Below are 15,210 nucleotides of genomic sequence, written 5' to 3'. Positions count from 1 at the left end.
GGCTTTGTGGGGAGGTGAGCGGCTGAGCCCCTCTGTTCCTTCCCCTCTGCATTTATGGAGCCGGTGCTGGGCATGGGCCTGGGCCTAAGCCTGTCCCCGAGGGCTCCCTCAGTGGCACTCAGGGGTCTGCTCTATGTTCCGGCCCAGCTGAGCGTCTGTGCCCTCTGCCCGTTGAGCCTTCCCAGTGTGGATGGATGGCCTGCGTTGGGTCTTTGGGGGAAACTGGCTGAGAGGACCCCTGGGCCGCAGGGTCCCCTCCTGCTATTCCAGGATCTCCTCGGTGGACACGGCAGAGGCAGGCGGCATCGGTCCATCTCCTGGGCTGCCCCCCTGGCCCAGAGGTTGGGTGGACGGGCAAGCTAAATGGGAGAGCTGTACGGAGCCCAGAGCTCCCCTCGCCCCGCCCCTGTCAGGGACGGCTGTGTAGAGTCCTGGGGGAGTGTCCTCTGCAGCTGGGCTTGGGCCAAGGATGAGGAATCAGCGCTGAGCCTGGCCTGGTGGGTGAGGCTTCCAGGGAGCATCTCACTCCCAGGCCCCACGAGAGGCCTCCTGTCCTGCAACCAAGACCTGGGGTCACGGGCACAGAAGACGCGCCTTCATCCCCAGTTTGTTCTGAGGCCCGGTGTGAGCCCTGAACCCTGAAGCACTGTGGGGAGGCCAGTGGGAAGAGGCCTGGCCTCTGAGCCAGAGCTGCTTCCAGGCCCACCTCCGGGGGGCCCACCGCCTCGCCAAGGCACCCCCAAGCCCGGCGCCTGCCGGCAGGGTGGCCTACTCAAGGGCGGGGGTCCCTGAGCAGGAACCAGACAGCAGAGAGCGGCCTTGTGAGCTACCTGGTGGAACCCCCTTCTTCGGGGGCCCTCGGTGTTCTGGGCCGCCTTGGAGAGGGTACTTCGCTCCAGAGCTCCCTGTGCGGCGTGTGTCTCCGTGTCCCTGTGCGGGCTGGCCGGGGTGGGGGCGGGGGAGGGGGGGACCCGGCGCGGCGGCACTGCGGGAAGGGGGACTCAGTGGGTGGTTTCTCCAGTGGGTCTGGCAGGCACGGCGGAGGCAAGGAGCAGGGCTGGGGCTGCAGCGAGTGGAGGGGATTGGTCCTGGGTGTGGGAGGGTGAGCCAGGAGGAGGAGGTGGCTGAGCCAGAGGAGGGCGTGGCCAGGCGCGGTCTGATATTTCCTAAGGAAGCAGATCAGGACGTTAGGACGGAGGCCCAGGTCCCTGAGGCCAGAGGCTGGGGGCTGGAGAGGGCGGGGAGAGGATACGGGAGTGACCGATGGTGGCCCTTGAGTGCCCAGACAGCAGTAGGGATCTGGTCGTTGTCATGCGGAGAGGGGACTCTCAGGCAGTGGGCTGTCACTCTCCTTCGGAGGAGAGAGCTGACGCCCCTCCCATCACCATTCTGGGATGGGCCCTGGCTCCCCTGCCCACCAGACTCCAAATGGGGCGCAGCCCCCCGTAGGGCAGGGCGGCAGGAGCCTGGCGGGCGCCGGGTGGGCCTCTGGCCGTGGGAAGCTCGGGGGCTGAGCGCGGCTGCCGAGCCGGCGGCAGGAGGGGTGCGGGGCGGCCGCGGCGGTTTCCTGGGAGACGGGGGCGGTGCCGAGCGCAGCGGGGCGGGGGCAGCGGGAGGAGGCGCGTCGCCGCGCGGGGAGCCGCCGCCCTCCACGGTGCGCGCCAGTGCGGCTGTAGTGCCGCCCTGGGAGGCGGCCGCGGAGTCCTCCAGCCGGTCCCGCTCGGCTGCGGTTCCGCGCACCTCCTCCAAGCTCTCCAACCCGATCCTGCTCATCCGCCTTTCCACGGGCGGACCCCGAGCCCCCCACGCGCTCGCACCCGGCGTCGCGCGCCGCCCGCCCGGACCGCCGCCGCCGCCGCCACCACCGCAGCTGGGGACGCCGCCGCCGGAGCCGCCGCCGAGAAGGGGTTTCGGGCTAAGCCCGGGCGGCGTCCGCGGAGCTGGGATCCAAGCCGGTGACCCCGCCCGGGCCCAGCCGGCCGCCCGCCCTATACCCATTTCCATCTCCGCCGGCCCACCGCATCTCCATCCGCAGGCCCACTACCCTCACCTCCACTCCCTCCTCCTAGCCATCTTCATGTCCAGCGCTGTCGTCCCCCATCACCACCGCCAGAACCCCACCTTCAGTCCATGCTACCCCGCCCTCACCCTCACCCTCACCACAAGCCCTCGTCTGCGTCCTCATCCATTTCTCCATCCCCTTCCCATCATGAGCCCCCTCGCCAGTCTCCATGTCCACCCCATCGATCCCTCATCCTCAGTGCGCCCATCACCAACCCACCTCTCCTCCCCTCAGTTCCCCACCTTCACCCCATCTTCGCGTGCCTCCCGCTGTATCCCCGCAGCGCCCCTGCCACCCCTCCCCGCCCCCATCTCTTCCTGCAGCAAGCCCCCCTTCCTCTTCCGTCAAACCCATTCCCCTCCCCTTCGCTTGCGGCAGCCCCTGCGAGCCCCCTCTCCTGCCACCCCCGCCAGGGCCTGCCGCGCCCACTGCGGCAAGCCCCTTCCCCGCCAATCGCGTCGCCCTCCTGCCCGCCCCCCTTCGCCTGCCGCAGGCCCCGGCGGCGCGGCCCCCCTGCTCTCTGCGCGGCCGCGCCCACTGCGCCAGCGCCCCCTGCTCGCTGCGCCAGGAGCCAGGAGCTCGGCCGCCGCTCCAGACCCCCGCGCGCCGGCTCCTGCGCCGCGCCGTGGGGCCCTCGGTCCTTGGCCGGCAGCGACTGGCGCCCGGGCGCTCGGTCTTTGTCCCGCCGCCAGCGACGCAGCCCCTGGGCAGCGGGACCCGTGGCGAGCCTGAGGGGCGGACCCCTCCCGCCGAGCGCAGAGGTGTCGCAGCCGAGACCCCTCAGTTTCGGTCCCCGTGCGTGACGGAGGCTCCGCAGCGGCGGCAGAGGGCCGCCTTGGTGATGCTGTCACGTGGCCGGAATGGTGGAGGGGCTTAGGGCCGGCGGAGAGGTGGCCGGTGAGGGGTAGAGAAGCGCGCTGGGAGCGGGGCAGGAGGGGTTACGGGTTTTGTTTCCGCGTTAGGAGCGGGGGAGGATGGTGGTTGAAATGTCCCGTCTGAGGTGGGTCTGAGGCTGCCCCCCTGCATGGCCTCTAGGTGCTCGGGGTAACCCTGCGACAGAGACTGGCCAGGGACAAACGCTTCTTGGCCGGGGCGGGGGCGTGGGGCGGAGTGAGGAGATGAGGAAAGAAGGTCCGGAGCTCGGGTTGTGGGCGGTGCCCAGGGGACCTCGGGTTATTTGTCCAGTGCCCCCCCCCCCCCGCAGCAGGGTCCTGCAGCGCCCACTGGAGCTGGAAGGGGTCCAGGAGCAGGAGTGGGCATGGGCAGTTGTCCCAAGAAGGGTCACGTGCTTGGGGAGAGCCTTCTGCACGCCCCACCCCCTCAGCAGGCCGGCTGGGGTCCAGAGCTGAGAAGAAGGGAGGGGTAGGGACGCAGCCCCCTAACTGCTTTTCCAGACCTGGGCCTCTCCCTCGTGTTTTGGAGGCCAGGGTACCTAGAACTGGCCACAGAGCTGCCTTCCAGCACCGTCCTGGGAGGCCAGGGCGGCTAATTGCCTGCACCGAATTGCCGAGAGTATTCTAGGGGCGGCAGGATTTGTCGGTGCAGAGCATCTGGGATGTGGCTTTAAAGGCAAGTTGAGCAGGCGGTCTGCGTACCCCTGTGTGAGCTGCAGAAGCTTCTGGAGAGACGGGCTTGGTGTCGCGCCATCTTCCCTCTGCAGCCTCCTGGGAGGGCTCTGGGGCCACCAGTCAGGAGCGGCTGCCAGGCTGGGCCCGGACAGATGAGGTCTGCATCCAGCACTGGTGATGGGGATCCCTGTTGGGGTGGGGTCTTGGGCTAAAGCACTGGGTCTGCAGAGCCGGTGGGGGGCCTGCCGGGTGGGAACGCCATCAGGAGGCTGCTTGTGCCCTTAGGAGGGCTGGGAACTGCGGCTGTGTCAGCAGGTGGCAGGAGGTGTGAGGCTTAAAGGTGTTTAAGCCATAGGCTGATGGGACTTGCTGAGGAGAAGCCGGAATCTGGGGCGCCCCCCGGAGGTCTGAGTATGGGGGAAGGAGGCGGATACGTGGTCTGCCATCCAGCAAGAAAAGGAACTGCTGGGGGGGCGGGGTAGGAAGCGAGTGCAGGTGTTTTAACCTGGGGAGGGCGGCTGGGGGTTTGGAGACTTGGGACCTAGGGGCCAGGCCTAGAGGAGAGGCTCTAAAGAGACTGGGGATGGGGGAGCAAACCTGCCATGAAAGAGCTTCCCCTCTTCCTCCCAAAAAACCTGGGATCTCGAGAGGAGGTGTCCCAAAGGCTGAGGGAAGGGAGAGTTCTAGAAGGATGTAGTCTGCTGTTGCAAAAGCAGCAACAGACTGAGGAAGGAAGGAGGGGCCGCCACTGGCCAGCTGGGGGAGGAGCCTCAGTGCAGATGGGAGGGGCAGCGGGAAGAGGGGCCAGGCTGATGCCTCCCAGTGGGGAGGGGAAAGGGCGGGGGTGACCGGAGGGTGGGACTGGGCAGCTCTAAGATGGACAGGATGCCAGCCATGCCCTCCTGCCTGGCCCAAGTGCCCCCCTTTCTCCAGAGGTGAGGGTTTGGGGGTGGAGGTGTGAAATGACGAGAGGGGGATTTTATCAGTCTGCCTTGCACACTTCCAGGGTCAGGGAGCTCACCTCCCCTCTGGCAGGCCCCACCCCCCTCCAACCGTGCGGCTTAGATCAGGGAGCAGACTTGCTTTTTGGGAAGGTGCCCTGCAGAGCCCACCTCTGCCCGGCTGATGTCCAGGACCGACAGATGACCCGCGGGCCCAGGCCGAGCTGGGCCAGGGCCTTGCCCACCGACTAGCAGCGGCCACCGCGTCTGCCCTGCCGCGGGCTCGGGGAGCCTCAGCCCAGCCTGCCCGGGGCCTCAGGCCGGCGCCCGGGCTCTGGCTCCGTGTCTTCACTCCCGTGTGTGTCCGAGGAGGGAGGGAGGGACGGGGGCTGTGCTGGGGCGGCCGGAACAGCGCAGGTCACCGGGCTGGCTGGACGAGGTGGCCAGGCGGGGCTGAGGGGGCGCCGCAGGGAGGCGGCGGGGGCGGGGGGGGGGGGCGGCTCACGGCTGTGAGCGGTGGGTGGGCCCGACACTGCCAAGGAGCCGGCCTGAGAAAAGGGGGTCCTGGGTGTTTTGTCCTCGCCTCTCTCCTGCCTGCAGGAATGGAAGGTTCAGGAGGGAGGGCGGCCAGCCGGGGAGGCCACCTCGACAGCCTGCACCCTCCTGCCTCTCCTGCCTGCCCGCTGCCGCCCTGTGACCCATCCAACCTGGCCTGGGTGCCTGTCACAGCTGAGCCTAGGCTGGCACCTGCAGCCGCTCCCAGCCCCAGGGCACATACCCAGTTCAGCCCCCGACCCCCAGCCCGGCACCACCACGGCCCGCTGGTCCCAAGCAGCAGGGGAGGGTCCTCGCCAAGGGTGCTCTCCCGGCCCCTGCCAGGGGGAAGGCGGTGAGGGCCCAGGCCCCTCCTGGCTGGGTGCACACGGCCCTGTTGCACAGCCTCCACCATCAGGGAGACGGGTCCACTGTCTGCCCGGCTCTACCAGCTGGGACGACGCCAGGTGGGGGACCCTCGTCCTGGTCTGTGAGCTGCCCCCTGCTGGCGATGGTGCAGGGCCACGGGTCAGCGTCAGCAAGGGCAGCGGAGAGGAAGAACTGTCTCTGGGGACGTCCTCGGGTCCCAGCCCTCCCCACCCCCCAAAGGAAGGAGGGCAGGGATGGGGGTGCTTACTCTCTGCCAGGCCCTGGGGAGCCAGGCTCTGTCCCTCCACCCCAGCTGGTTCCCGTGAGACCCGCACGTGGCCAGAAAGGCCTGACTCAACCCGGGGCAGGGGGCAGGTCCCAGACCCCTGACTCCCCACCCCGCGGGCCTGGGGCTCTGCAGGGCATAGGCACACGAGCTCCGACATCTACCCCACAGTCAGCCCTGTTCCAGGGTGGAGACCACAGCGCCCCTTAGACAGCAGGCCCTGGGGGCAGGTTTGTGAGGGAAAAGGGGGAAGGAGCTGCGCTTCCTGCCTCTGCCCCCCGCCCTCCTTCCTCCCCACCGAGCCTCTTTCACGTCCCTCGAGTGCCACCAGAGTGTGCAGCGCCCTTCTGCCCCCTCCCACCGCGCCTGGGGCACCGCTGCCCTCTCCTGGCTGTTACACTGATGGGCACAGAGCTGCAGACAGGCCATAGGGTGACTCTGTCCTCTGCACCTGTCCCTGCTTCCCCGGGGCGTGTGCAGGAGAGGAGGACGCTCAGACTTAAGTGTGACCTAAGCACCCCCCCCCCCCCCCCGCCCCGCCGCAGGCTCTCCAGGGTTAATTCAGCCTGCGGAGAATGACTTGGTCTTACCCACCCCTCTCCCCCGGGCAAGGCCTCTGCTGGAGGCCGCCGCCCACCCTGCAGCCCCCCACCCCTCAGGGCAGCCTCGGGACCCAGAGAGCTCTGCCCAGGCTGCTCCACGACCCCCTGCAACTGTGCCGGCCGCACCGGGCGAGCCCTCGACTCCAGCCCCACACAGCCCCTGTCCGGGCCAGACCCCTGCGTCCACTTCCCTCCATGCCCTGCCCCGCTTAGAGTCAGGAATTGCGGCCTGTGGGGAGTGGGCCTGGGGGGCTGTGAGGCAGCCCAGTGGCCGTGGGGGCCTGAAATTGAGCGGCCTGAGCCACTCAGCCCCTGACTGTGTGACTTCAGACAGGAACCGGCGTCTCTGCCAGCCTCAGTTTCCTGGTCTGTAAAGTGGGTTCACAGCACCCCCCTCAGAACGGGGACCAGCACAGTTTCAAAGGTGCGCCCTGCACCACGAGAGTGGGGGAAGCGACCTCAGTCACGTCCCAGCGCTGCTGTAAGCAGTGCTGCCGGGAGCCCGCGCCCGGGCGGCGGCACGGGGGTGATGGGGGCTTTGAGGGTACAGAGGACGGTGCGCACACCCGAGGGGGCTCGGTGTGTCCTGCCAGGTGGGTGCGGGTCTCACAGCAGGGCCCCAGCAGACCTGTGCCCGGGCTGTCCTGACGGGGTGGGCCTCGGCCTGAGGGGCCACTGCCTCTGGCCGGCCCGGAGCTGTGGGTGGGTGGCCTGCAGGGGCTGCTCTCCTCAGTGGGAGCTGGCACCCCGCACTGGGGTCAGGGAGGGGCGCCGGGCAGGCCTGGGCACTTCCGCTGTGAGCCTCGAACCTGGCAGCCCCCCGTGCCCCCCCCACAGGACCTGAGGCCTCTCTGTGCTGAGGTCCAGGCGTGAGCTGAGCTGCTCAGGGCCCCTGGGGCGGCCCTCCTCACACGCAGGGGGCGTGGAGGAGGGCCCAGCCTTCCGCACTCCTGCTGTACACCCATCCCCACCGGGGCTTGCCCCAGGAGGCCTGGAGGTGGGATTCTGCAGAGGAAGCCCTGCTCCTGTGCCCTGTGCTGAGGGCTGCACGGCCCACCCCAGGCGCTGCCCCGAGCCGGGCCTGCCTTCCCCCCACCCTGGCAGGCAGCCCCACCCGCGTGCCGATCACGTCCCCTCCCTGCAGGAGAGCCCACCGGCCGCGAGGCCCGTTCTCCTGGTGCCCCGCCCCCCAGCCTCCCATAGCCCTCCTCTCCCTCACGCCAGCCCCTCCCCACAGGTGAGCACCTGCGGATCTGCCCCCAGGGCTACACCTGCTGCACCAGCGAGATGGAGGAGAACCTGGCCAACCGCAGCCGGGCCGAGCTGGAGACGGCGCTCCTGGACAGCGGCCGGGCCCTGCAGGCCACGCTGGCCACCCAGCTGCGGGGCTTTGACGGTGAGGGGCTCCGGGGCCGCAGGACACTCACAGCGGGGGGCTGGGCACTTGGGGACCTCTCGCAGTGAGGCAGGGTCAGAGGGGACGTAGTAGCAGAGCACTGGCCGCGTGCAGGGGTCTGAGCAGGGATCCGTGAACTGGGGGTCACCTGCAGGTCTCCGCGCACCCCAAGGCATGCACGTTTGGGGAGAGGCAGCCTGCCCCTTCCATCAGGCCCTCAGAGGGGACCCTCTGCCCTCCAGAGCTCTCCTAGGCACCTGCCACTGGCCACCAGGTGGTCTGGAGCTGGGGGGCTCAGCGTGAGGACTGATATCGGGGGCCAGGCCGGGGCTGCAGGGTGCTGGGTGGAGGCACAAGGAGTTCAGGGCCCCTGCCGTGGCCCTCGAGCCTCCAGGTCAGCTGTGTGTGTCAGTCACCTATTCCCAGCCCCTCACCAGCTCTCTCGTCGTGTCTGGGCCCCTAAACAAGGGATGGCGGGATGACGTTGTGACGCTGACGGCGGGCACCTCGGAGGGGATGGCGGGCGCTGGTGGGAGGGGCCCCGGAAGTGACAGCTGATGCCAGAGCCTGCACAGCATCCGTTCGGGACGCTAATCTGTGTTAAAAGCGACTCCTCTTCCGCTTCCGGGCCCACTTGTGCCCCCCCACCCCGAGAGTCCTTTCCACCTGCCCCTCTGCGTGCCGCTTCCCGCCCCGCACCTCAGCCCCACTGTCGTGCCTGCTCCGGCTGCCCCGTGCCTTGTACCCCGGGAGCAGTCCTTACCTGGCCACCGGCGGCAGGGGTCTCAGAGCCTTCGTCTGAAGTGCGCCTGGGACCTGCGTGTAGCAGGGCCTCGGGTGGCTGTGTTCCAGGACGCGGGGCCCACGCTCACGCGCCACACCTTCTGGGCCGGCTGCCAGCGTCCTGGCTCAGAGCAGGACCCTGCTCAAAAGATGGGGCTGGAGGCTGGCCATGGGGTTGGGGGCCCCGCGACCACCCTGTGTGCTGCTGGGCTAGCGATGAGCTACAGACTGCCCGTTTGGGCTGGAGGCTGGTGTGGGGACCAGGACCCGGAGTCCCGCGGCAGGAGCTGGATGGGAGCTTGGACCATCCGCTCCTTCCCACAGTTCCCTCCTGGGGAGCTGCAGGGGCACAGCCGGAGCTGCGGGAGGGTCTTGGTGGGGTGGGTGTAGACACGGGTCCGAGAGCCAGAGGCCTAATGTCCACCACGCCTCAGAGCAAAGCCAACCTGGCCGTGTGTCCCTGGACACCCGAGTTGGGGCCTGTGTGGGGAGGGCTGGCCACAGCTCTCGAGGAAGCGTCTGAGTGGACAGTCTGTGTGCTTATGGACCCTGCCGTCTCCCTGCTGAAAGGGGCGGGCGGCGTTAGGGGCCTCGTTCTCAGCACACGGGGCCCAGAGGTATTTCCCTGAAACCACAGGGGTCTGCGGCCCACGCTCATGCCCCGCCTCGGCACCCCCCTCCGAGACTCTGGGTGCATCCCGAGGGCTGCGGAGACCCTCCCCAGACCCTCAGGCTGTCCAGCTTCCAAAACCAGAGAGAGGGCGTCCGAGAGAGATGAGGACGGAGGGGGAGGGCAGGAAGCCCAGGAGAGCCTCAGAGGTGGGCGGGGTGGAGAGTGCAGAGGCACACCCCCAGGGCAGGGGGCCTGGCTGGGTGTCAGAGGCCGGGGTACGGGGAGGGGGAGGGACGCCCTGGGCCTTCTTCCCCCAGTGGGTCCCACCCCGACTCAGAGCACCCTCCTGCTCCTCCACACAGACCCTTGCCAGGTGATCTCGGGGGGCAGTGAGGCACCGTGTGTCCCCTGCTCAAGGCCCAGCTCAGAAATGGATTCTGGATGCCCAGGCCCCGGGCCAGGACGGGGAGGTCTCAGAGCCCCGTGGGGGTGGGCACCCAGGGCCCGTGCAGGCTCTGATGACTCGCACAGCACCGGGGGTCCCCGGCAGAGCCCCCTTAATGCCGGTCGCGCTGCCACAGCACGCGGGGTGGGCAGGGGGCTCCGGGAAGGCCTGACGCCCGCCTCCCGTGCGCAGATCACTTCCAGCGCCTGCTGAACGACTCGGAGCGGGCGCTGCAGGAGACCTTCCCGGGCGCCTTCGGGGAGCTGTACGTGCAGAACGCCAAGGCCTTCCGCGACCTGTACGCCGAGCTGCGCCTCTACTACCGCGGCGCCAACCTGCACCTGGAGGAGACGCTGGCCGAGTTCTGGGCCCGCCTGCTCGAGCGCCTCTTCCGGCAGCTGCACCCGCAGCTGCTGCTGCCCGACGACTACCTGGACTGCCTGGGCAAGCAGGCCGAGCCGCTGCGGCCCTTCGGGGAGGCCCCCCGCGAGCTGCGCCTGCGCGCCACCCGCGCCTTCGTGGCGGCGCGCGCGTTCGTGCAGGGCCTGGGCGTGGCTAGCGACGTGGTCCGGAAGGTGGCCCAGGTGCGCGCGGAGGCCCCGCCCCCTGCCGCACGTCCCCGCGCCCCACCCCGGGGCCCTGGGACTCCCGGTGTCCCCTTCCACCCCCCACCCGGGCGGGTGGGAGGATCCAGCATGCGAGCTCTGCTCGGGGCAGCGATGGCCAGGCCGGTCCCGGGCAGAAAGGGAAGGGAAGAGGGCTGCGGCTGGTTGCTGAGCCAGCTCCAGGGGTCAGGTGGACGGGAGACGGGGGATGAGGGAGATGTGTGCTCCGAGGCCGGGGCGAGGGATGCCTGGCCCCGTCGGGCAGCTCGCTCGTGTCAGACCCACCAGCGTCGGGTGTGGGAGGGCATCGTGAGCCACCTCCACCCCCACTGGGGTCCCTAACGAGTCACCTACAGCCCCAGCCTCCATCCATTCAGCTGCGTGGTGGGCGGTATTCCCGCTTCCCTGGGAGGGCTCGTGACCGCGGTGCCCCGGGGAGTCGCGGCACTGTGAGTGCATCGCTTATTAGACGGAGCCCCGCCATGGCCAGCAGGCCTGCTTGGTCATCTGAGAAGGACCCGGGCGCGCCTTGTGGGGCTGCACACCTGCTGCGGGGTGGCGCTCAGGCTGCCTTGCCTCCCCAGGTGCCCCTGAGCCCGGAGTGCTCACGGGCCGTCATGAAGCTGGTGTACTGTGCCCACTGCCTGGGGGTGCCTGGCGCCCGGCCCTGCCCCGACTACTGCCGCAACGTGCTCAAGGGCTGCCTGGCCAACCAGGCTGACCTGGACGCCGAGTGGAGGAACCTTCTGGGTGAGCTCCCACTGCCGTCACCGCCTGCGGGAAGGGGGGTGGGGGCGTGCAAAACCGGGCCTGTCCTCTGGAGCAGGCGGTCCCTGGGGCGAGGAACAAGCTGCCCCCCGAACGTCCCGAACAGACTGCAACGTGGGCAGCTGCCCGGGAGGGAGCCCTGCGGGGTCACAGTCCTGCCCTTCTCCACTGAGCGCGTACGTGCCAACACGTGCGTGAGTTAACGTGCGCGTTGCTGCCCTGGGGTGGGCCAGCTCTGAGGGGTGCCGACGTGACGTGGGTCACCAAGCAGCTGTGCCAACACAGATGTGCCACAGTGTGTACACCTGCTGCTGCGCGGTGAGCCCGCGTGCATCCACGGTGACACACGTGGGCTGACGGGAGGGTTCAGCGTGCCTGTGTACCGAGATGTGTAAGTTCTAACGCGTGCTGACACGTGGGCCAGCCCACATTCGTGCTGAGACACGTGCTAACGTGGACGTGTGCTGGCATGCCTCGAGCCAACGTGAAAACTATGTGAGGTAGCATAGGCATGTGGTGGGCCAGGTGTACGTGTGCCGACACACACAGGCGCTAACGTGTACACGGGCTGGCCTGAAGTGAGCCGACATACAGATATATCGTCTCGTACAAGCTGCCGTGCGTGTGGTAGCACGTGGTGAGCCAGTGCGCATACGTACAAAGCGCCCCCTGTGTGTGTGCTCACGCCCGTGCCAGACTCCATGGTGCTCATCACAGACAAGTTCTGGGGCCCGACGGGCGCAGAGAGCGTCATCGGCGGCGTGCACTTGTGGCTGGCAGAAGCCATCAGCGCCCTACAGGACAACAGCGACACCCTCACAGCCAAGGTGCGGGCAGGGGCATGCAGTGGGCGAGGGTGGGCGCCCCGGATACGGCCTCGTACCCTTCCAGGACACTTGCGTTCTCCCCCCAGGTCATCCAGGGCTGCGGGAACCCCAAGGTGAACCCCCAGGGCCCCGAGCCCGAGGAGAAGCGGCGCCGGGGCAAGCTGGCGCTGCCGGAGAAGCCACCCGCGGGCACGCTTCAGAAGCTGGTGAGGGGCCCCTCAGCCGGGCAGGCCCTGGGGGGAAGCGGTTGGGGGTCCAGGGCAGGCTGGGCCGGGGCGCCCAGGGGCCTGACTGCTGCCCTGCAGGTCTCCGAGGCCAAGGCCCAGCTCCGAGATGCCCAGGACTTCTGGATCAGCCTCCCGGGGACGCTGTGCAGTGAGAAGTTGGCCATGAGCGCGGCCAGCGATGACCGCTGCTGGAATGGGGTGGCCAAGGGTCGGTAGGTGCCCCTGGCTGACACACTCCGTCCCTCCTTCATGGCCCCTTGCCAGTCTGGGGCACCAGATGTTGTGTGCATAGGGCCATACCTGACGCGGGACACCCAACGGGACCCAGAGCTGGGATGAGGGCTGAGTCCTCGCCCTGTGCCAGCTCCCCACAGCAGGCGCCATGCTCAGCGCATCCTCACCCCACTGCAGTGGGGTCTGCACGGGCTCCCGTCGGCCCCTGGAGCCTCTGGGGGGGGTCTCAGGCTTGCCACCGCCCTGACGGGGGGAGGGGAGTGGGCAGGCATGCTGGGGCAGTGCCCCTGTGTGGGGAGCAGGGCAGTGACCCAGGGCTTGCCCTCCCGGCCTCCAGGTACCTGCCCGAGGTGATGGGCGACGGCCTGGCCAACCAGATCAACAACCCCGAGGTGGAGGTGGACATCACCAAGCCCGACATGGCCATCCGCCAGCAGATCATGCAGCTGAAGATCACGACCAACCGTCTGCGCGGCGCCTACAACGGCAACGACGTGGACTTCCAGGACGCCAGTGAGAGCGGGCCAGGGGTGGCCTGGGGGCTGAGGGTTGGTGCCAGAACGCCAGGGAGAGCCCCCGGCCGGGGAAGGCTGCAGCGGATGGGGCCCTCCCAGCCCCCGGGCCTCCACAGTGGCTCTGAGGACGCTGCCACTGCCCGGTGTGGTCACAAAGTCCCCCTGCCCCTTGTCCCCGGGCACAGTTGTGACCCGGCCCGGACGTCCTCCCAGCCTCGGCAGGCCCAGGGGGTCGGGGTGCTGCGGTCAGGGCGGAGCTGGCGTCACTGGCCCGCGAGGCCCAGGCGGAGGGACGCGGCTCTCGGGGTCCCCAGGGCTGGGCGGGCCCACTGGAGCCGCCTCTTCTCCCCAGGTGATGACGGCAGCGGCTCAGGCAGCGGCGAGGGCTGCCCCGACGACGAGTGTGGCCGGAGGGTCGGCAGGAAGAGCTCCAGCTCCCGGACGCCCCTGAGCCACGCCCTGCCCGGCCTCTCCGAGCGAGAGGGTCAGAAGGCGTCGGCCACGGGCCGCCCACAGCCCTGCACACGCCTCCTGCTGCTCTCCGGCCTCCCGCTGGTGCTCTCAGCAGCCAGGCCCTGGTGGCGGTAACTGCCCGGCCCCAGGGCCCGAGGCCAAGGACTGACTTTGCCAAAACCAGACGGTACAGGAAGGGTCGGCGAGGAACTGCGGCCGTGACTGTGCTGGGGGCCGGGCGAGGGGCTGTGCCAGCCACCCTGGCTTTTAGTTTTGTATGAGGCCCTCAGGTCAGCAGGGAACGGCGTCCCCAAAAGCCATGCATTTCAGGGACCTCGGGGATGCCGGTGCCGTCTCTCGCCCCCAGCTCCTGCGCCATCACGGCAGTACCAGGGCCTGCGAGGAGGCGGCCCGAGCAGAGTCCCGCCGGAGCGCGAGCCGCGCCTTCATCTCCCGCCTGCCCCGCCGAGCACCGGGGCCTCCAGGTGTCTGAAAGGCCCACCCCCAGCGCCCAAGAATCCCTGAGAGGGCGTCGGGGTTCCCGCCGTCTAGGGTCTAACGGGGCCTTTGAGATCACGCATGAACCTTGCCCCACCCCCCCCACCAGAGCCACCTCTCAGCTGCGTCTGTGCGGGGCTGGGCCGCGGCTCCTGCCCATCCACAGGGGACTTCGGGCTGTGCGGACGCGCCACCTGCCGTTGTCCTGCCCCCTGTCTCCACCCAGACCCAGGGCCAGTCCCAGCTCAGGGCGACACAGGCCAGGGCTGCAGGTGACCCCTGGCTGTCACCTGGCCACAGAGATGCTGGGTGGCTGGTGAAACTTCAGCTCAGGGCCAGCGAGACCCGGCTCTGCAGGCCGGAGGGACATCCCTTCCCTGACCCCGCCAGCTGCAGGGCCCGGGGAGCTTTGACAGTTAAGGGCTTTTCCAGCCGTGCGTACTCTGCAAGCGCTTCCCGTCCTCTCACCTAGAGCTGCTTTCTCAGCTCATCCCCAAATGCTTTTGAAGGTCCCGGGCGACCTTCCGTGGCCCTGGGATCTGGGCGCACCCCCGCTCACTCAGGCTGTCCAGGCCCCTCCGTAGACCTGTGGGCCCACCCTCCTGGGCCCTACCCTCTGCAGGGCCTGGGGAGGGGCTGGCGACAGAGGGAGCCGGGCACAGGAGGGTGGTCCTTGAGGGTCTGGGGGATGTTAAGCCACCATGACCAGGGAGAGTGGTCCTCACCAGCCCCCGGGCCCTGAGAAGGCTGCTTCGCGCTGCTTTGCTTTTCCTCACGGGGCTGGGGGGCCCCTGGCCACTGGTTAGGGCTTCTGGGGTGTGTGGGGTCCTGCACTCCGCCGGCAGCCCAGCCTCACAGGCACACCCACCCCATCGTAACCCTGTCGTGCCTGGGCAGGGGGCTGGGCCTGGGGCCTCCTTCCCTGCGAGTGAGGGCTAGCTGAACTCTCAGGGGCTCTGGGGCAGTGACCACCCGTGTGCCAGGACGGCCCCAGAGCGGCCTGCATTCCGGCCCTGCCCTACATGTGTCTCTGGAAGGGGCGGCCCTGCCACGGGCACTGGCCAGGCGGCGGCCAGGCCTGCCGTCTCCTTGTGCTGCACGGTGTCAGCAGGTGACGTGTGTTCTTTGAGTCCTCGTATGAATAAAAGGCTGGAGACCGCGTGTGGCTGCAGTGATCCCGCTGTGCTCAGCCCGGCCGCAAGGGTGTGCCGTGGGCCGTGCACAGCAGGCCGTGGCCGGTTAGGAGGTGAGGAGGGGTTCGGACACAGATCGCGCCTGGCGGTGTGGCCCACGGCTGCAGAGTGCTGTCCTGCCACCAACCGGGGTCCCCCCTGCCGTCCACCCTCACCGCCCCTGCTCTGTACACACACATCCAGACACGTGTCCCAGGAAGGTTCCCGTTACCAGTTCCTGCCAAGTAGCCTCAGAGATGCCCAGATCAGGGCACGGGGACCAGCGTCTCCTGAGGCCGAGCCTGGCGAGAC

General features: G+C 69.0%; 1 protein-coding gene across 1 annotated transcript in view; it reads left to right on the top strand.

The window, feature by feature from the left end:
* GPC1 (glypican 1) overlaps nucleotides 1-14,885 on the top strand; it is a 29,294-nt gene extending 14,409 nt beyond the window's left edge. Inside the window, exons 2-9 of the mRNA XM_033859436.2 lie at nucleotides 7,600-7,758; nucleotides 9,792-10,183; nucleotides 10,789-10,954; nucleotides 11,669-11,799; nucleotides 11,886-12,005; nucleotides 12,105-12,238; nucleotides 12,598-12,773; nucleotides 13,128-14,885. Coding sequence (XP_033715327.1) covers nucleotides 7,600-7,758; nucleotides 9,792-10,183; nucleotides 10,789-10,954; nucleotides 11,669-11,799; nucleotides 11,886-12,005; nucleotides 12,105-12,238; nucleotides 12,598-12,773; nucleotides 13,128-13,363 — 1,514 coding nt within the window. The 3' untranslated portion in view covers nucleotides 13,364-14,885. The remainder of the gene's footprint in view (nucleotides 1-7,599; nucleotides 7,759-9,791; nucleotides 10,184-10,788; nucleotides 10,955-11,668; nucleotides 11,800-11,885; nucleotides 12,006-12,104; nucleotides 12,239-12,597; nucleotides 12,774-13,127) is intronic.
* Nucleotides 14,886-15,210: the final 325 nt, after the last annotated feature.

The sequence above is a fragment of the Tursiops truncatus genome, chromosome 7 (assembly GCF_011762595.2).
Source record: "Tursiops truncatus isolate mTurTru1 chromosome 7, mTurTru1.mat.Y, whole genome shotgun sequence".
Classification (NCBI taxonomy): Eukaryota; Metazoa; Chordata; class Mammalia; order Artiodactyla; family Delphinidae; genus Tursiops; species Tursiops truncatus.
The sequence above is the reverse complement of the archived record's forward strand: the minus strand, read 5'-3'. Positions and strand labels throughout refer to the sequence as shown.